The sequence below is a fragment of the Centropristis striata genome, chromosome 9, assembly GCF_030273125.1.
Source record: "Centropristis striata isolate RG_2023a ecotype Rhode Island chromosome 9, C.striata_1.0, whole genome shotgun sequence".
Classification (NCBI taxonomy): Eukaryota; Metazoa; Chordata; class Actinopteri; order Perciformes; family Serranidae; genus Centropristis; species Centropristis striata.
The window spans coordinates 39,369,775-39,391,422 of NC_081525.1; the positions used below are offsets into that span (position 1 = coordinate 39,369,775).

General features: G+C 38.5%; 1 protein-coding gene across 1 annotated transcript in view; it reads right to left on the reverse strand.

The window, feature by feature from the left end:
- The window catches only part of hcn2b (hyperpolarization activated cyclic nucleotide-gated potassium channel 2b), an 85,284-nt gene that overhangs the window by 38,214 nt on the left and 25,422 nt on the right, over positions 1-21,648 (reverse strand). Inside the window, exon 4 of the mRNA XM_059341991.1 lies at positions 7,841-8,059. Within this exon, the coding sequence (XP_059197974.1) occupies positions 7,841-8,059 (219 nt within the window). The remainder of the gene's footprint in view (positions 1-7,840; positions 8,060-21,648) is intronic.

Genomic DNA, 21,648 nt, shown 5'->3' on the forward strand with positions numbered 1-21,648 from the left:
ATATTCAATGGTAAAATCGTTAATTTATGCGTTTTCATTTATACAGTATTTTCTTGTCAATTATATGGCAAAACAGTGTTTCTTTTGATGGAAAAACCTTTTTATTTATACAGTAAAAAAATGGAATAAAGTGGCAATCTTAAACGTGAAATCAACAGTGCCAATGTCTTTTTACCGTAATATTAAAAAAAGTTCTACCGTATTTATTACGGTAAAGTTCTGGCAACCACAGCTGCCGGTTTTTTACTGTAAAAACAACAGCTTTTTTTTTTTTACAGTACAGGCGTTATGAGGCAAAATGTTAAGTATTTCAGAAATGGTAGTGCAGTTGGATCTTGGCCAAACGCTATTATCTTGGCCTACGGATGGGAATCAAAAGTTTAGATCTGGTTCCAAATTGTCGGGTCCTTTGAAATCAGATGCCTCTGAGTTAATCACCTCCTCCTATGAGTCCTGGCATGTTTTTCTGATGGTTGCACATTGCAAAAACTCAACAACAATAAGAAGGAGTCATGGTGGAGAGAAAGAACTGGTTATTAATGGCTGTAAAATGATAAAATTCAAGTAAGCGTGGACACACCAGCAATAAGAGCAAACATCTTTCTATGCAACATGGGCTTAAATTCCAGGAAAGTCATTATGTGACACAATTGATAAACAAATACAGGCAGAACCAATAATAGAGATAATAAAGAAAGGAGAAAGTTTGAAAATAGCACTTAAATAAACAAAGTTTGTTAGAGGAAAGCATAAAGCTAAGAATCAAATAATAAAAGACAAGTTAATGAAGAATTAAACACAAGGAAGATATAAAAATAGAAAACATGATCAAAAGAAAATTAACTTTAGAAAATGGAATTAGTTTTTAAAAAATGCACGGGGAAACAACACAAGGTTAAAAGTTGGCAAGATCAAAAAGCAATTACACAAAAGCAAGTCGATGGGAGTGTATTTTAAGAAGTGGATTTAAAAGATGGGACTGAATTAGTGAGTCTGAGTTGTTTGGGCAGATCTGAGGCCGCTGACTAAAGCAGAATCACTGTAGGAGCATCTCGGGTGAGCAGCCAGAAACACTTTCTAAAGTTTTTTCACTCTGATATCCTGCATGGACACACAATGACGATGCAAAGACAGAGGCTGAAGACAGGTATATAAAAACAATGTTTTGCATGTATCTACATGTAGAGATGTAGCCATGTCTTTGACCAACATCCAGGCTTGGAATTTCGTCATTTTAGGGGCAAGGCCATTTGGCCTTCCTGTTCACACTTATTTTAAGGGCACAAAGGCCACATGACAGGGCATAAAGGCCGTTTGGTTAAATTACGCTGGTTTTACCTTTCAGATTAATACCTTAACATTCTCATTCACCAAGAAACATTAATGCACAATATATTAAATATATTAGAAAGAACCTTTTTGGAAAATGACAAATGAACCTGTTTTGAAAAGATGGCAAAATGAATCTCCTGCCTGATTTCATCTAAGAGTAAGGAAAGAGAAATGCCTCCTCCTGCCATAAAAAGGAACCTGCTGAGGTGAAATCTACATCAGCTAAATGTCGAGCCCTGGTTCCTGAGGTAGGGAAGACGTTAGCGCTATCCCAACTAGCTAGCTATGCTAGTTTTCATGACGCAAAAATGTAACGTTAACGAGTCGACTTTAAATAGGCTAATACAATGGTAATTACCTATCAATAGTACTTTATATAAAAACGTAAATGTTAAGTTCTGTCAAATACTACCACATACTTCAGTCACAACATATCAAAACAGCTTGTCCCGCTAGCTTACCTGTGCTGCATCAACACATGGCTCATTAGAATATTCAATGAGCCATGTGTTGATGCACACCTCTCGAAGGACAGGAAGTGGGTCGGGTTAGCGTTGTGTTTACTGGAACTTTGACAGGGGCGCAAAGGCCACCTTGGCCGTAAATTGAACATTTTTTCACAGGGCATCAAGGCCAGAGTGTGGGGCAACGACGTCGTGAAATTCCCACCCTGCCAACATCTGAAGATTAGGTCTCACAACATCACCCTGTTATGTGTTTATGTGTATCCAGCACATAAAGTACATGGAGTTCAGTATGCTCAGTGATAATTGATGGTGTACCCCAGATCCATTGTTAATGTATGCATTCCCTGCTGCATGTAGCACGCTCATGAATGTGACACGTACATAGAGTCGCTTCATTACTTTTTAAATACCACCATCACCCCTCCTGCAGGGTGTTGGGTCTGCTTTAAACTCAACATCATAATGGATGCTCACTGATGTCATGACCTAGAAAGTAAAGCAAGATGATTATCTGTTCAACATGATGCACAGCCAACGCTTAAATAATAAAATAAACAGAATCACGCTCCACGTTGGTGCCAAAACAACATATATATTGTCATATCTTTTGGTCACTTAATGTCTTTTTTTTTGTCATTTTGTGTGTTTTTTTTATTATTTTGTGGTCAATTTGTGTCTTTTTTGGTCATTTTGTTTCCTTTTTTTGGTCATTTTGTGTCTTTTTTTAGTCATTTTGTGTCTTTTTGGTCATTTTGTTTCTTATTTGGGTCATTTTGTGTCTTTTTTGGTCATTTTGTGTCTTTTCTGGTCATTTTGTGGTCAATTTGTGTCTTTTTTGGTCATTATGTTTCCTTTTTTTGGTCATTTTCTTTCTTATTTGGGTCATTTTGTGTCTTTTTTTTTGTCATTTTGTGTCTTTTTTTAGTCATTTTGTGTCTTTTTTGGTCATTTTGTGTCTTTTCTGGTCATTTTGTGGTCAATTTGTGTCTTTTTTGGTCATTTTGTTTCCTTTTTTTTGGTCATTTTGTTGCTTTTTTGGGTGATCTGAACTGTACGTGTGAGATTGTGTTCAGTGAGCGGGGGTCGCATGTTAAATTGGGGTTCGCGACTGCAGGGTGTTGGGTCTGCTATAAACTCAACATCATAATGGATGGTCACTGATGTCATGACCTAGAAAGTAAAGCAAGATGATTATCTGTTCAACATGATGCACAGCCAACGCTTAAATAATAAAATAAACAGAATCACGCTCCACGTTGGTGCCAAAACAACATATGACTCAATAAGAGAGATGTAAACCTGATCACCCTTTGTTCTAAACGCTGGCCAGAGGCTCTAACTGAACAACAAAGCTCCACCGATTACTGATTGTGTACGTGTGAGAAATAGCATGAGACATCTCCACATCATGCAGGATCTAAGGAAGCTAACAAGAGGCAGAGCACGCTGACACCGTGGCCTTATAAAGCAGAGCGTGCTCCTGTCTCTGGCCTGCAGACACCAGAAGCTTTGATCAGCCGCCGTACGGAGACGCCAGCCAGGCCGAGGCCGGCGAGCTGCAGCGGTGAATATCTAACTGATAGAACAGATGCTGCTCCTATCAAAGTGTGTTGGAATCAAATGAGTAAACCCTCACTGCTCATATCAAATTTGATAACCTGATTCACGTCGTTGTAGAGGACAAGCACTGTAGATTAAATCTCCTTATGGCGTCTCTTTGTAGTGTCTTGCCGTGCTCTAGATCAGTAGTTCGATCGAGTAGTCGAGACCCCCAATTTAACATGCATGTTGTCCGCGACCCCCGCTCACTGAACAGAATTTCACACGCACAGTTCAGATCACCCAAAAAAGAAACAAAATGACCACAAAATGACTAAAAAGACACAAAATGACCAAAAAAAGGAAACAAAATGACGCCGAAAAGACACAAAATGACCAAAAAAGACAACATGACTGAAAAAGACACAAAATGACTAAGAAAAGACAAAAAATGACCAAAAAAAGAAACAAAATGACCAAAAAAAGACACAAATTGACCACAAAATGACCAAAAAAAGACACAAAATGACCAAAAAGAGACACAAAATGACTAAAAAGACACAAAATGACCAAAAAAAGGAAACAAAATGACGCAGAAAAGAAACAAAATGACCAAAAAAAGACAAAATGACTAAAAAAAGACACAAAATGACTAAGAAAAGACAAAAAATGACCAAAAAAAGAAACAAAATGACCAAAAAAAGACACAAATTGACCACAAAATGATCAAAAAAGACACAAAATGACCAAAAAGAGACACAAAATGACTAAAAAGACACAAAATGACCAAAAAAAGGAAACAAAATGACGCAGAAAAGAAACAAAATGACCACAAAATGACTAAAAAAGACACAAAATGACCAAAAAAAAGACACAAATTGACCACAAAATGATCAAAAAAGACACAAAATTACAAAAAAAAGACACAAACTTTCCAAAAAAGACATAAAATGACCAAAAAGAGACACAAAATGATAAAAAAAAAACCAGAAATGACCAATAAAAGACATGAAATTACCAAAAAGACTAAAACACATTAACACATGAACACTTTAACACAGTGGAGACAGAGCTGACTTCCAAAATGATTTGGTGACCCCCAGAAATCATCTCGCGACCCCAATTGGGGTCCCGACCCCAAGGTTGAGAATAGCTGCTCTAGATAGAGGGGCCACCTGGGTACATGTAAGGTAATCCCTGATTTCTTTCACCATTGATCTGAAAATAGACTAAACTAAAACCACCGCTCCTTTTCTCATTTGTTTCCCTTTACTTGTTATAACTAGCTATGCAGACAGGTTTTTAGAGATATTAAGATTTGTTTTTGAAATATCCGTTTCTGAGATTTCTGCCGCTCACAGTACTGAGAAACTCTGTTTAAAAATATCAACGGCAATATCTGTTCCAAGAGAAAGTGTCCCAGTAACTCTGGATAATCCACAGAACACACAGTCCAAAGTTTTGATAGGGATTATTTCTCTGGTAGTTCTAATGACAACTGTTTACAGCACAGTCTGGGGATTACTCAGAGGAACCAGCCATTGTTTCTGAAACGAGGTGCTGATGCTGGATTTATCCAAAGAATAGTTTGGGATGTATCCTTATTCGCTCTCTTTCTGAACGTCAGCTGAAATCATCGATGTCCCTCTCATGTCTGTCTATTAAAAACTAAAACTAGGGCCAGGAACAGAAACAGCTAGTAGCCAGCTATAATGTGATTTTAAAATAATTGAGCTTCAAAGTTGCAAGTCGGAATATTTTTCCAACCCACTCTAGATCAGCCATTCTCAACCTTGGGGTCGGGACCCCAATTGGGGTTGCGAGATGATTTCTGGGGGTCACCAAATCATTTTGGAAGTCAGCTCTGTCTCCACTGTGTTAAAGTGTTCATGTGTTAATGTGTTTTAGTCTTTTTGGTCACTTAATGTCTTTTTTTTTTTGTCATTTTGTGTGTTTTTTTGTCATTTTGTGTGTTATTTGGTCATTTTGTGTCTTTTTTGTGATCATTTTGTGTCTTTTTTTCATTATTTTGTGGTCAATTTGTGTCTTTTTTGGTAATTTTGTTTCCTTTTTTTGGTCATTTTGTGTCTTTTTTTAGTCATTTTGTGTCTTTTTGGTCATTTTGTGTCTTTTCTGGTCATTTTGTGGTCAATTTGTGTCTTTTTTGGTCATTATGTTTCCTTTTTTTGGTAATTTTGTTTCTTTTTTGGGTGATCTGAACTGTGCGTGTGAGATTCTGTTCAGTGAGCGGGGGTCGCAGACAACATGCATGTTAAATTGGGGGTCGCGACTCAAGGTGGAGAACTACTGCTCTAGATGAAACTGCGCCCACTTCCGTATGATAAAAGAATTGACGGCTGTGTTCCAATGGACCAAATCACACTTGTCCCACAAAATATGACAGTTACAGTTACTTGGAAAACAGCGATATGGGACACTGAACTTGATGAGTTCACTGCTGATTAAACCACAAATGACACAAGAATGATAATGAAATATTTCACCAGTCGGACACAAAAAAAGATCGCCACCAACCAGTGAAAGTAGAATTGATTTATAAATATTCAACAATCTTTTTACCTCAGGTATTTTTTCAGGACAACACTATGGTCTCAAACGCTAGTAAAAAATAATCTTCAAGACAATTTGATGTTAATTGTGTAAATAATGGCCCCATTTAGAAGAAAATAAAACATAAAGAATTGTATGATTTGGGGCGTGGCTACCTTTGATTGACAGGTCACTAACAAGGCGTATCCATGTGTTTGTTCATTAAAAATGTCTTGTTCAGTGTTTGGATGTACTAATAAACGCTCCAAGGAGTCACTGTCCATTTTTCTTAGGTAAGTATTGTACATTTTGTTTTTTATTTTTGCTAGCCAAAATTAACGCTAAACTCGATGCCTCAAATGGTAAATGGTAAATGGATCTGCACTTAAATATCGCTTTTCTAGTCACTTTGCGACCACTCAAGGCGATTTACACTACAAACTGCGCTCATTCACCCTTTCACACACACATTCATACTGGTGGCAGAGGCTACCCTAAACGGTGCCACCTGCCACCATTGGGAATTCATTCACACACCGATGAACGCAGCATCGGGAGCAATTTGGGGTTCAGCATCTGTGAAACTAAAAAAAAATGCATAATGATGGATTCACTTCAGTTTTTTTCTTTCACTTTAACTTGAACCTGAGCCATTATGCTTTACTGAGTTCATACTTATAGAATTTCTACTGACTATAGAAACTGACGGACGATGTATTCCAGGAATGGAAAGTGAGGACGATTTTATTCTTAGATTATTAAATAGGGGTGTCACAATCCTGCAAGTCCACAATTCAATTGAAACACTTTTTTTCAGCACTGACAACCATTTCATTGTTGGACTTGATTCATAAAGATCAACAGATTTTATGCTTGGACAACTGTCATTTTCATTGTTGAATTCTTCCTTATAAAGATTAAATGGTAAATGGGGTGCACTTATATAGCTCTTTTATCCAAAACGCTTTACACTACAGACTGCGCTCATTCACCCTTTCACACACACATTCATACTGGTGGCAGAGGCTACCCTAAACGGTGCCACCTGCCACCATTGGGAATTCATTCACACACCGATGAACACAGCATCAGGAGCAATTTGGGGTTCAGTATCTTGCTCAAGGATACTTCGACATGTAGGCTGCGTCGGTCAGGGATCAAACCACCAACCCTTTGATTGGGGGCCAACCAACTCTACCAACTGAGCCTCAGCCGCCCCAATGGGCAGTCCACAAACCAATGGGTGACGTCACGGTCACTACATCCATATTTTATACAGTCTATGGCAGGCGTGGGCATTAGGCGGCCCGGAGGCCACATCTGGCCCGTTGGCTGTCCCTGTCCGGCCCGCATGAGGTTACCCCGAAATTAGAAATCGATACAGCCTCAGTGCTTTTATTTTGAAGGCGATTTACGTATGTGCATGCATGCATAAGCACCTGCACAGATTTATCTTGATAAAAACACTTTGCTTTATATTGTTTTTGTGGTTTGAATGTATGTTGTCTTTAAAATAAATTGTTTTTTACATTTTTTACTGCTATATTTGACTTACTCCACATTAACATAATCTTTTCATAACATGTATTCTTACCACTAACAGCTCTAAAACCAGATAATTTACTACATTTTATTAAGTGATGAAATTCATATTGAGCAGAATTTAGTTCAGAGTATATCTGAATATAATAATAATAATAATAATAAAACATTTAATTTATATAGTGCTCTCTAGACACTCAAAGATGCTTAACAGGCAATAGACATATACATAAACATACATAAAACAAACTTCGGATGGTCCGGCCCTCCGCAACCTTTACAGTATCTCATGTGGCCCCTTGGGGAAATGAATTGCCCACCCCTGGTCTATGGTTTTAACAGGCCATTAACCAAACTATCAACATTAGCTGTAAGGCAGTAAATATCCAGTGAAACCAACAGCCCCTTACCTTTTCTTGGTACTGGCGTCTGGAGGAGTCCAGGGACTGGATGAGTGCGGTGGCGTGGCCGATGAACATGGCGTAGCAGGTGGCTCCTACGATCATACTGAGCATGGTCAGCCAGATGTCCGACATGCTCTCCGGGGCTTGTCTTCCATATCCGATGCACAACATGTGGCTCATGGCCTTAAAGAGGGCGAAGGAGTAGAGCTCGCTCCAGGAGTCGTTCTGTTGGGAGAGATGGTAAAGAGACAAGAGAACAAACGAAATATTAGTGGTGTCAACAATAATCGATTCGGCGATGCATCGCAATGCGGGGCATGCACGATTCAGCATCGATGCGGCAAAGTGCCATAATCAATTATGTTTATTTCCTGTCCTCCAGTGGAAAGTTGTGGGGGACAGGGTGGGAATTTGATGCCCTGTGAAAAAATGTTCAATTTACGGCCAAGGTGGCCTTTGCGCCCCTGTCAAAGTTCCAGTAAACACAACGCTAACCCGACCCACTCCCAGTGTGCATCAACACATGGCTCATTTGAAAATAATTGAGCTTCAAAGTTGCAAGTCGGAATATTTTTCCAACCCACTCTAGATCAGCCATTCTCAACCTTGGGGTCGGGACCCCAAGTGGGGTCGCGAGATGATTTCTGGGGGTCGCCAAATCATTTTGGAAGTCAGCTCTGTCTCCACTGTGTTAAAGTGTTCATGTGTTAATGTGTTTTAGTCTTTTTGGTCACTTAATGTCTTTTTTTTTTGTCATTTTGTGTGTTATTTGGTCATTTTGTGTCTTTTTTTGATCATTTTGTGTCTTTTTTTATTATTTTGTGGTCAATTTGTGTCTTTTTTTGGTCATTTTGTTTCCTTTTTTTGGTCATTTTGTGTCTTTTTTTAGTCATTTTGTGTCTTTTTGGTCATTTTGTTTTTTATTTGGGTCATTTTGTGTCTTTTTTGGTCATTTTGTGTCTTTTCTGGTCATTTTGTGGTCAATTTGTGCCCTGTGAAAAAAATGTTCAATTTACGGCCAAGGTGGCCTTTGCGCCCTGTCAAAGTTCCAGTAAACACAACGCTAACCCGACCCACTCCCCGTGCATCAACACATGGCTCATTGAATATTCTAATGAGCCATGTGTTGATGCAGCACAGGTAAGCTAGCGGGACAAGCTGTTTTGATATGTTGTGACTGAAGTATGTGGTAGTATTTGACAGGACTTAACATTTACGTTTTTATAGAAAGTACTATTGATAGGTAATTAACATTGTATTTGCCTATTTCAAGTCGACTCGTTAACGTTACATTTTTGCATCATGAAAACTAGCGATAGCTAGCTAGTTGGGATAGCGCTAACGTCTTAACGTAAATTTCACCTCAGCAGGTTCCTTTTTATGGCAGGAGGAGGCATTTCTCTTTCCTTACTCTTAGATGAACTCAGGCAGGAGATTCATTTTGCCATCTTTTCAAAATATCGCCAATAAAATCTATTGTTATTAGGCCTATCTGACTGCTTGTATTGCCTCATGACTGACGAAAAATGTCCCTTGTTGTGTGCAGTATAATTGTGATGCATCGCAGAATCGAATTGAATCGAATCGTTACCTGGTGAATCATAATCGAATCGAATTGTGAGGGCAGTGCCAATGCACAGCTCTAGTAAAGAGACAAGAGAAAAAACTAAATATAAGGAAAGTAGAGGAGAAAGAAGAGAGTTAGAGAGTTATTCTGTCCTCCTTGAATAGCTTCTTCTTTCTATATTTTTACTTTCATGCTACAATGGTTTTGACCTCCTGACCTGAGCCTGCCGTCTCCGCCAGAGGTAGACTGTCAAGGCACACTGCAGTGGAAATTAGAGAGTGTGACAGAAGTGGTGACAGAGAGAGGGAATTAAAGAATAAGAGGGCAAAGGAGTGAGACATTCCTGGTGAAGTGTCTGACTCTGGTGTCTGGTGATTGTTGGAGGTTTGGTGGAGAGCCTTCTCATCATCTCTGAGCAGCTTTGTCTTGGCCAGAGCAGAAGGAGAAGAGGGGAAAAAAGTGATTATTAATGAGGAGCCTGCTCCAGTCTGCCTTTGATTGGTGCTCACACATCCAGTCGACCCTAATTCTCATGTGTTAGATTCATTAAAAACCTCACATCTTCTCCTAAAACAGCTGCGGTTCACACACTGCCCAGGGTTCACCACTATGTGTGTGTGTGCTTCTTCTTCTTCTATAAGTGCTTTCTTCAGTCAGTCACTGATTGGCTGTTTGGATTCCTATCTGATTTGTGTTTTTCCAGAGGCATTTGCATTTCATTTGAGATTCAAATACAGTTGGTTTTGGAGGAGGTGAAAGCGTGCACACTGTCAGGAGGCTGCCGTCAGATGAAAATGTGTGTTTAGAACGGTGATTTTAAAATAATTAATAAGAGCTTCAAAGTTGCAAGTCGGAATATTTTTCCAACCCACTCTAGATCAGCCATTCTCAACCTTGGGGTCGGGACCCCAATTGGGGTCGTGAGATGATTTCTGGGGGTCGCCAAATCATTTTGGAAATCAGCTCTGTCTCCACTGTGTTAAAGTGTTCATGTGTTAATGTGTTTTAGTCTTTTTGGTCACTTAATGTCTTTTTTTTTGTCATTTTGTGTGTTTTTTTAATCATTTTGTGTCTTCTTTTATTATTTTGTGGTCAATTTGTGTCTTTTTTGGTCATTTTGTTTCCTTTTTTTGGTCATTTTGTGTCTTTTTTTAGTCATTTTGTGTCTTTTTGGTCATTTTGTTTCTTATTTGGGTCATTTTGTGTCTTTTTTGGTCATTTTGTGTCTTTTCTGGTCATTTTGTGGTCAATTTGTTTCTTTTTTAGTCATTATGTTTCCTTTTTTTGGTAATTTTGTGTCTTTTTTTAATCATTTTGTGTCTTTTTGGTCATTTTGTTTCTTATTTGGGTCATTTTGTGTCTTTTTTGGTCATTTTGTGTCTTTTCTGGTCATTTTGTGGTCAATTTGTGTCTTTTTTAGTCATTATGTTTCCTTTTTTTGGTCATTTTGTTTCTTTTGTGGGTGATCTGAACTGTGCGTGTGAGATTGTGTTCAGTGAGCGGGGGTCATGGACAACATTCATGTTAAATTGGGGGTCGCGACTCAAAAAGGTTGAGAACTACTGATCTAGATGAAACTGCGCCCACTTCCGTATGATAAAAGAATTGACCGCTGTGTTCCAATGAAAACCAAAATCACACTTGTCCCACAAAATATGACAGTTACACTTGGAAAACAGCGATATGGGACACTGAACTTGATGAGTTCACTGCTGATTAGTTTTGGAGGAGGTGAAAGCGCGCATACTGTCAGGAGGCTGCCGTCAGATGAAAATGTGTGTTTAGAAAGGTGATTAGAGGAGCAGTAAAGAAAGGAGATGAGATTTTAAAGGCACTTCGCCTCAGGCTACAGGGTTAGCAGGAACGTGGCCCTGGTGGCTGACTGTGATCCCGAGCGTGGCTCAAAGTTTCATATCTGATGTGAGCTGTCAGCTGGATCAGTGGTTTGGATTTGCTTGAGATAAAACTGGAACTTGTAACCTTAGATAAAAGGCAGAGAAACCCATGGCAACTGTTTAAAGCCTGAAAGATGATAAGCACCATCATCATATCTGCAGCTTTGTTGTTATTTCCATACTAAAGCCTTGTCTCACTGTCATCCTTAAGCCCGTTATAATAAGAAATATTCAAGACAGCAGATTATTTAAAAGACTTCAGCCTCCGGTGGTGGTGAACACACCCAGTCAGATATCAGCATGCTGGCCACACTGCTGCTAGATAAACAGCAGGAGAAAGAGGCCTAACCCCTGAGCCAGGCACCCACACCTTATACACATGGCTGCATCTGTCCATCTCACTCTCACACACACACACACACACACACACACACACACGCACACACACACACACACACACACAAATATACAGTATCTCAGTCGATACTGACCAGAGCAGCTATTCTCTGTTAATGTGTTTTAGTCTTTTTGGTAATTTCATGTCTTTTTTTGGTAATTTTGTGTGTTTTTTTGTCATTTTGTGTGGGGTTTTTTTTGTCATTTTGTCTTTTTTGGTCATTTTGTTTCCTTTTTTTGGTAATATTGTGTCTTTTTTTGTCATTTTGTGTCTTTTTTGGGTCAATTTGTGTCTTTTTTTGGTCATTTTGTGTCTTTTCTGGTCAATTTCAGTAATTTTATGTCTTTTTTGATCATTTTGTGGTCAATTTGTGTCTTTTTTGGTCATTTTGTGTCTTTTTTTGGTCAATTTGTGTCTTTTTTTGGTCATTTTGTGTCTTTTCTGGTCAATTTCAGTCATTTTATGTCTTTTTTGATCATTTTGTGGTCAATTTGTGTCTTTTTTGGTCATTTTGTTTCTTTTTTGGGTGATCTGAACTGTGTGTGATTGTGTTCAGTGAGCGGGGGTCGTGGACAACAAAAAGGTTGAGAACTACTGGCAACACACTGTACAAAGACAACTTTTGGGCTGCTATTGGGTGAACACTCTTGGTTATGTGGTTATATAGTTGTGATCTATACTTCCACTACTGTCACATGCTGTCTTGGCAGCAGTGGATTTTTAATCATTTTGGTACCGGTACTGCACTGCACAGTTTGTTTTCAGTTCATGAAAGTAAATTGTAAAAAATTGGTAACCTGGAATGTCTTGTTTAGTGTTAGTTGTTGTACTAAAACACAATCGACTGGCTGTTCATTTTTGCACCTTACTAACCAAGATAGCTATCCAGTGCTGGCCTTATAGGTGATAAGTTAGCTTCAGCCTCTTATAAATAAATATGGTAATTTCTTGTGAGCCGTTACCTGTTTCCAATCTTTATGCTAAGCAAACTTACCGGCTGCTGGCCAAAACTCCATATTCAATGAGGATATATGAGAGTGTTATATTTTCATTTAACTCTCAACAAGCAGAATGAAAAGCAAAATAAGAGTTTGCTCCTTTATATGTGATTACGAGCAGGAAAACCCTGAGCAGAAGTCACTGGTCAGCATGTGTTTAAGTTCATAACAGCTTATTAAAACTGACAGTGTAGAGCTGTCTGGTACTATTGGAAATTACAGCCTTCATAGTAACACAATTAACTAATTCTACAGAGATACCACACTGCATGAGGGGGGAAAGAAAGAGGAAAAAATGAAATTAGCTCTGGTGTTGGTTTTATTTGCCATCAGTCTTCACAGAGCAGCGTGGATGATAGCTAATTGTACATAATACATTTAGGGAGGAACACAAAGAGAGTTCGGGGCGTCTCTGATGCCTGATGGATTAAGTATAGAATAACGAGTGTACGTGCATTATGGCACGTCTCTCTGGGTTTGCATGCTGGTTTGGTTGGCTTCGATTTGAATGTGTGTATGTGTTAAACTCATGCCAGTCTCTTTGACAGGTTGCAGTCCCTCTCTGATACATTTAACACAGAGAATTTGGTTTGTTTGAAAGACTTGACATTTAGAAATATAATTTAGAAATACACTACCGGTCAAAAGTTTTAGAACACCCCAATTTTTCCAGTTTTTTTATTGAAATTCAAGCAGTTCAAGTCAAATGAACAGCTTGAAAGGGTACAAAGGTAAGTGGTGAACTGCCAGAGGTAAATAAAAAAAGGTAAGCTTAACCAAAACTGGAAAATAATGTACATTTCAGAATTATACAAGTAGGCCTTTTTCAGGGAACAAGAAATGGGTTAACAACTTAACTCTATGGAGTCTTGGGCTATTTTGTCCATTTTTGAATTCTATTCATGTCTTTGTAAGTCATTTTGTGTCTTTTTAGTCAATTTGTGTCTTTTTTTGGTCATTTTGTGTCTTTTTTTAGTCATTTTGTGTCTTTTTTTAGTCCTTTAGTCCAACATAAAATGTGATTTTGAGTCTTTTTTTACTTTCAAAACACTATCATGCTCAATAAAGAATTTTAAATGTTGCAACTGTGCATTAATTCCAGAGTACACTGAGACATCAAACTGCATTATTTTCAATTAAATTCTGGAAAAGTTGGTGTGTTCTAAAACTTTTGACCAGTAGTGTATATAAACTAGCATAAAAGACCTTTTAGCAATGTATAGATTCAGTATTTAGAACCAGGGTGTTCATGTTTGTATTCATTATTTACAACAAACTATGGAAAGTTGCAAGATGGTTTGGTATCTGAAGTACTTGATTATATGAGTGAAGAATGCTGACATTAACTGAAGTGCTCATACTCATTTAAACCTGAATTGGATTCATGGTTCATTTCAAAATGATGGACTAATGAGCAGAATGTCTGCAGAGGTGACTGCAGCATGACGAGTTTGAATCCATAACTTGAAACTGGAACGTTTTCTTTCTCTGAATATAATTGGCAGCCTATTAAAAGGTCTTGGTTGACCAAATGCAACCTTTTATTCTGTTTACCGAGAGATGGAGCCGATCCTATCAGCATCTTGCAGCCATGATTATATTTTATACAGAGTGAGTTATTGTACCAAAACAAACAAGAGAACTTCAAAGTTGCTCCCAGACTCTGGAACTCCCTGCCAAAACACATCTGTGACTGTACAAAAACTCTTTAGAATTGCTTTAGATGTGTGACTGCTTTAAGTTGTTTTGTGTTATATTTCTCTGTTCTTTCTGCTCCAACTGCGTTTTTTCATGACTGTGCTTAAGATCGTTTTTAAATTGTGTTTACTGAATTGTTAATGTCTTTGAGTATTCTGAAAAGTGCTCTTTCAATAAAATGTATTACTATTATTATTATTATTATCATATATTCAAAAGTGACCCTATGTTCCCATTGTCCTATGTCATCCTATGTTCTTAGGGTCCAAGGTTCCTAGTGTCCTATGTCCCAAAGCCCTATATAGCACATAATGGGAACCCTGAAAAATATGTTCCTTAGTATGTTCCTTAATAGCCTAGGATATGGATTAGTTAACAGTTTCAGCTAACTATATTGTATTACATACGATGTACATGTATTAGATATGCTTTTTGGTGATAATACACATGTTGCAATGTACATTAGTGAGGTTTATCACATTAATTGTTTATTTTATATTCTTTCTTCATTTCAGTTTTACCCTATTCTCATGCTGTCAGTGTAAAACGGTGGTACGCAATAAATCCATCATATATTGACTACAGTGTGGTCAATATATGATGATATATGAGGTCAGTGGAAGGAGTTATCTGTCTGTCTAGTGCAGCTATTCTCAACCTTGGGGTCGGGACCCCAATTGGGGTCGCGAGATGATTTCTGGGGGTCGCCAAATCATTTTGGAAGTCAGCTCTTTCTCCACTGTGTTAAAGTGTTCATGAGTTAATGTGTTTTAGTCTTTTTGGTCATTTTATGTCTTTTTTTGGTCATTTCATGTATTTTTTTGGTCATTTCTGGAGTTTTTTGGTAATTTTGTGTCTTTTTTTGGTAATTTTGTGTCTTTTTTTGGTAATTTTGTGTCCTTTTTTTGGTAATTTTGTGTCTTTTTTTGGTAATTTTGTGTCTTTTTTTTTGGTAATTTTGTGTCTTTTTTTTTGGTAATTTTGTGTCTTTTTTGGTCATTTTGTGTCTTTTTTTGTCATTTTGTGTCTTTTTTTGGTAATTTTGTGTCTTTTTTTTGGTCATTTTGTGTCTTTTTTTTGGTAATTTTGTGTCTTTTTTGGTCATTTTGTCTTTTTTTGTCATTTTGTGTCTTTTTTGATCATTTTGTTTCCTTTTCTTAGTCATTTTGTGTCTTTTTTGTCATTTTGTGTCTTTTTCTTAGTCATTTTGTGTCTTTTTTGTCATTTTGTGTCTTTTTTTAGTCATTTTGTGTCTTTTTGTGGTCATTTTGTTTGTTTTTTTGGGTGATCTGAACTGTGCGTGTGAGATTGTGTTCAGTGAGCGGGGGTCGCGGACAACATGCATGTTAAATTGGGGGTCGCGACTCAAAAAAGGTTGAGAACTACTGCTCTACAAAGCAAAAAGGCAGTAACTACGCAGAGTGCAGAACTGAGAAAAATGACTTTAAAGTTATCCTGTAATCTAGCCGTTTAGTTACTGTACAAACGACACACATTTTTCTCCAAAACGACACACATTTGAGATAAGATGTTTTGTCACATAACAAAGGATGCCTTGAAAGTCAGGAAAATGATAATAACTAATTTTTTAACCAAAAATGCAGTTACTGCCTTTTTGCTTTGTAGGGCAGTACTGGTCTAGTGAAGGACGGGGACTCTTTGACGAGGGCAGAACACTGATTTATCTCAATCTGTTTCAGCTGATTCCTGAATCTTTAATTGACTTCATCAGATGTTAAATGGATGCTTGTAAATCATGTGGCAAGATTTTTAATTGATTTGAAAGTGGAATTGGACTCAGTGGATTATAGCTTTGCTGCTCAGTAAGTTGTTGTTATTGGCTTTGAGTTCATTAGCTTTAATTGGTTTTTCCTCTTTGACGGATATCAAGCGGAAGAAGCTCAACATAATGTCTTAGATATGATCAAATGATCTGGACTCGTTGGTTAAACTAACTATTTAATATTTTTGTATAGTTACAGTGGAGACTCAGCTGTCACATTATTTATAAATCATTATCAACTGTTAAATAGAAAGATAACAGCAGATTAAGAGGATAGTGTGTATTATTTGGGGCTCGTTTTCTCTTCCCAGATTTATGTTTTCAGTTATCCCTTTTGTACTGCTTTGAATATTGTTAACTTCTCCTTGCCAACAGAGAACAGTTTGCATTGAATGGAGAGGTAATAACTGCAGGAAGATGTGAAGTAAACTGATGAGAAGAACTAGTTGGCATTAATGTGGAATGACACAGTTTCCTGATTGACTTCAACATCATCTGCCCTATAAACGAGTGCAAAAGTGTGACAGAGCCAAAACTTCCTAATAGTTGTCTGCTTCTCATCTCTGTAGCATCAGAAGCTGCAAATAAGTTGTAGTGTATTTTCTGCTACAGATTTACATTACTCTAAAACTAAAAGTTCTGTTAAAATGCCTCAGTATGAACCTTTGTTCAGAACAGCCAGAGTCTTCAGGTAGAAACTGTTCCAACCAGTTTAATGACCATTAATATCTGGGAATTGTCAGACAGTAAAGGCATTGGAACTTGAATATAAACAGGTATAGGTTGTATCCAGTGGTGGTTCTACACAGGGGCCTCCAGGGGCCACTGCCCCTGTGAAGAAGCCTTTGGCCCCTGCTGTGGCCCGTGTCAAATTAATAATAAAATGGTCAATTTATAACAATGAACAATGGAACAATTCTAACCTTTTTTTTGTTCAAACAATATCTCATTGTACACAAAAGAAACCCAGAATGTAAACATTGTATAATAGTTTAACTCTCTGGAGTCTTATTGGGATGTTTTGTCCATTTTTGAATCCTTTTCATGTCTTTACATGTCTTTTTAGTCATTTTGTGTCTTTTTTTGGTAATTTTGTGTCTTTTTTTGTCATTGGTGTCATCATTGGTGTTTTGTCATTTTTATGTCTTCTGTGGGTTTTTTTGGGGTTATTCTGTCTTCTCATTTTGTGTCTTTTTTGGTCATTTTGTGTCTTTTTTTTGGTAATTTTGTGTCTGTTGTTGTGTCTTTTTTAGTGATTTTGAGTCTTTTTTTGTCATTTTGTGTCTTTTTTAGTGATTTTGAGTCTTTTTTTGTCATTTTGTGTCTTTTTTGTCATTGGTGTCATTTATGTGTCTTTTTGTGTCTGTTTTAGTTATTTTGTGTCTTTTTTTTGTAATTTTTATGTCTTCTGTGGGTTTTTTTGGTTATTCTGTCTTCTCATTTTGTGTCTTTTTTGGTCATTTTGTGTCTTTTTCAAGACATTCAAAGATTTTGAATGCTTAAATATCATCTTTGCCATTTTTTCATGTGCTAATGTGCCCCTCTGATTAAACACTGGCCCCTCCTTGGCCCCCACAGTAAAACTGGTCTAGAACCGCCACTGGTTGTATCCTTTTAAGGTTAAAAAGTAGACTTAGCAGCGTGCTCGTGTCTGGGAAAACGTACACATGCACGGGCTGTAACATTTGAATGAAATGATCTTCAGACGAACTGAGGGCTTCATTGGACTCGGGACACTTTTCATTCAGCAGCCTCAAATTGACAAAGTTCTGTCTCCGCTGTATTTCGGCAGTGTTCTAATTGATTGATAATAAAGAAAACTATAAGGAACTTCGACTTGGTTTTTAATCCACTCTTCCCACTCAGATGGGTGGTAAATTTACACCACAAAGTCTAACTGGTTTGCAAGGTATTTTAGATTATTTCTTGGATGGAACATCACATATTTGTTGTGTCTAAGGAAGCAGTCTGGAGGACTCCTTCCATTTGTCATGTGCAGGCTGTTTTCTGCTGTCTGACGCCTCTAAGAAAAGATATACATACACGCCGTACCTTCTAATTTTGGCATATAGATTTGTGACATTCAGCCCCCGAAAATAGTCCCCGGAAAAACACTGTGTACTATACAAGGTGTGTGTGTGTGTGTGTGTGTGTGTGTGTGTGTGTGTGTGTGTGTGTGTGTGTGTGTGTGTGTGTGTGTGTGTGTGTTGAACAGATGGATCTCACACCCATTGACCCTATGGGACATCACTGTTGCTTCTCATTCCATCTCTCATTTCATCTTTGGCCATCTTTTTTTCTCACTCCCTAAAAGAAGCCCTCTGCTGTATTTTCTGCCAACAGTACAGATAGAATGAGGTAGAACCGACATGGCACTGTTTGCCGTGGTCATTCAGCTGGTATGTTACAAAATGGCGATTGTTTTTAGTTGTTATGGTGTTAGTAGCTAGCTAGAGCTGCTTTACGCTCTCATCTCAACAAAGTAGTCTTGTGGTAGCTGCTGGCTACCACACTCAAAAAAATAACTCACTGGATGAACTCAATTAAATTGTGGGCAGAATTTCCATCCAACAAATATATGTAGCTAGCCTGGCTAACACCAGACCAAATCTCATTTGAGATTTGGTCTGGACACCTACAATGTATTTCTCCGTAGAGGAGGTGTGGTTTACGATCCTCCGGAGCCGTTTATTGGACGCTTAGAATGTCTATCAAAGCGTCTGTAGGTAGCTCTTAGCCAATCAGATCAGTTATACCAGATGACGTAGTAGAGCAACAGAGATGGATGTTTGTTGTGTGTGTGTCTGTGAGAGAGTGTTGCTGCTGCTTTGCTTCTCCAGTTCTCGCTTTCTGCAAGATTATTTATTTTCACGCTTTATTCCCCCTCATGTCATTCAGCCACACACATCCACTGATTTTATGGGCAATAAACAAGCTGCTGGGGGTCGCCGAGAGACCTTTCGCCTTTCAACTTTCGCTCTAAACTATTTAAAACACCATCTACAGCTAAAGAGAGTTTCGCGTCTGCAGCAGCCATGTTGGATCCGGAAAACTACAAGCTTCCAAGTGCCGAGTAGTACGCGTCATCGTCTTGCCGTCCCTCCCCGCTCTGTGATTGGATCCCTAAAACAGGGCTAAGAATGCTTCCTGGTTTCCAGACCGCCTGGAGGCTCGAAATTAAATCTGAGCGTGCAAGGCAGTCTGGGTATACCCAGGCTAATATGTAGCCCAAACTCAAAACAAGTGCATCGATGCAATATAATGTATTTGAGTTCATGTAGCTCACTTTTTTACATTTGGTCGAACTCAAATTAATTTGAGTATTGTATTTAAATTGAGTTACCTCAACTCATTTATGTCGAGGAGAGCTAAAATAAAGAAATTGTGTTCGTTCAACCTAAAAACATAGAATTGGAAAACTGAAAGTCATTCTTTTTGGGTTGAAGGGAAGGACAGGGGAGTAAATGCACTAAATATCAGCAACATCTTACACTTTGACTTCAGTTGGATGTAACTCTTAAATCCTGCCCGTAGAGCTCAGACGTGCCTGCTCCCTCAACTCTGGCCTGTGTTCTCAGCTCACATGTGTAAATATACTAGCTATAGTGATTTCAATTCCAGTTCAAAGCTCAATTCTGTGTTGATGATGATGTTTTCCAGTCTGACAGAACAAGCAGCTGTTTTTTTGCACAACATGTTTGTGTATAATGTTAATTATCAACAAAGGCAACAAATGCAGAAAAAATATATTATTCTCTAATGTGTCACTCTTCCTTCCATCTCACTGCATACACTTTCCTCTTTGATGCGTCTGAGTGATGTGCCTTGTTTACACCAGTGTGTCATTTCTAGAGTGAGATGCCACTAAAGCAGCCAGCCAGCACCCATGTGGGCGCGGCCGCCTGCTGCTCTCCATCTCTGGGTAATCAAGGTCAGAGATCCTCTTCAGAGTGGCTTTGAACGAGAGACGCAGCGTTAAATGATCTTCATCCTTGTGCTTTACTTTAGGCTGACTGCCTGCTGTGGACTGGACTCTGCTTTCCTTTTTTGCTGTGCACTTAGTCTATAATACAATCAGACATAAACAACACCTGATTCATTGACTTGCTCTGATCTCATGTGCACTTTTATACTTGCTTTATATGTGTCTGCCTTTGTGTGCATATGATATGATAATCAAAAAGCCCCTTTTCAACTCTTCCTTAAATGTATTCAGCTCTGAAAAACAATATGCGACTAGTAGAAGATATGCACCCTGCAGACAGTTTTGTTTATTATAAGCCAGACAATCAGGCTCCTGCAGCAAAGTGATCACAAGATACCGGAAAAATCATGGCCTGTTATTTTAGTGTCTGACAGGTGGGTTTGTCCCATCTGCCTCAGCCTGATTGGCTCTTAAATCAATGAGATTAGAATAAAGCATCTCTTTCGTCTCCTGCTTCAGTCTGAGCTTTATTTCTGTGTGTAATGTTCAGCCTCTAGAAAGTAATTTTATGCCGAGGAAGAGTTTCTACAGTTGCAATATTACATTAATAGCATGCATGTGCACTGGAAGAACGCCCCTGCTGTGAAAGTTAATAAGGATATCCCCCACTCATTCAATTACTGAAGTGATGTAACTGGCTGCAGGCCTGTCAGCATGCATAAGAATAATGGACAGTTACTGGGTGAGATGTGTGGAGGTGTCAGTGTGTGTGAATGGAGTGGCTGTTATGATCCAACAGCCTTTTTCAGTATTCATCTGGTACCTGTACTTTAAGTGTAAAGGATCTCAGTAAGGCAGCAGCCATTTCTCTAATATATTTCTAGAGAGGAACACTTAAAGTGGGTGTTACAGAACTATACTGTAGATTTGGAATATAAGGAATACAAGTGGGTGGTATAAGGACTTCCGGTGAGGCACGAGGCAAGATGGCAGCACGGCACTGAGCACCGACCTACAACCCTCCTTTTACATGCTTTTCTGGGCTCAGAAACAGTCTTAATATACTGTAAGTCTGATTGACGACGTTACGAGAGACATGGCCTCAAAGAATAATCCAACCCCCGCCAAGAAACAAGATGCCAACCGACGAAACCAAACTAGCGATCCACCAGAGGATGTGGCTAAGCTAATCAAGCTAACGTTGGCTGCCGAGATGAAAACTTTGCAAGAGACGGTAGCACACAAGCTAGAGGTGTCCTTGGAAAAAGCTCTGGAACCGATACAGAAGCATATGGCAGAGAATGGCGACATATTACGGTCGTTAAAAGAGCAAGCTGACATCCATGCTAAGAAATTCAACACCGTCTTCAACAAAATAGACGGCATCCAGACTGGCTTACATAAAAACGAAAAAGACACTAAATCCTGCATCACGGAGATGACAAAGCTACGAAAGAAGCTAAATGATCTGGAAGACAGATCCCGGAGGAATAATGTGCGTCTAGTAAACTTACCGACCGGCGCGGAGGGTGACGACCCGAGAGGCTACCT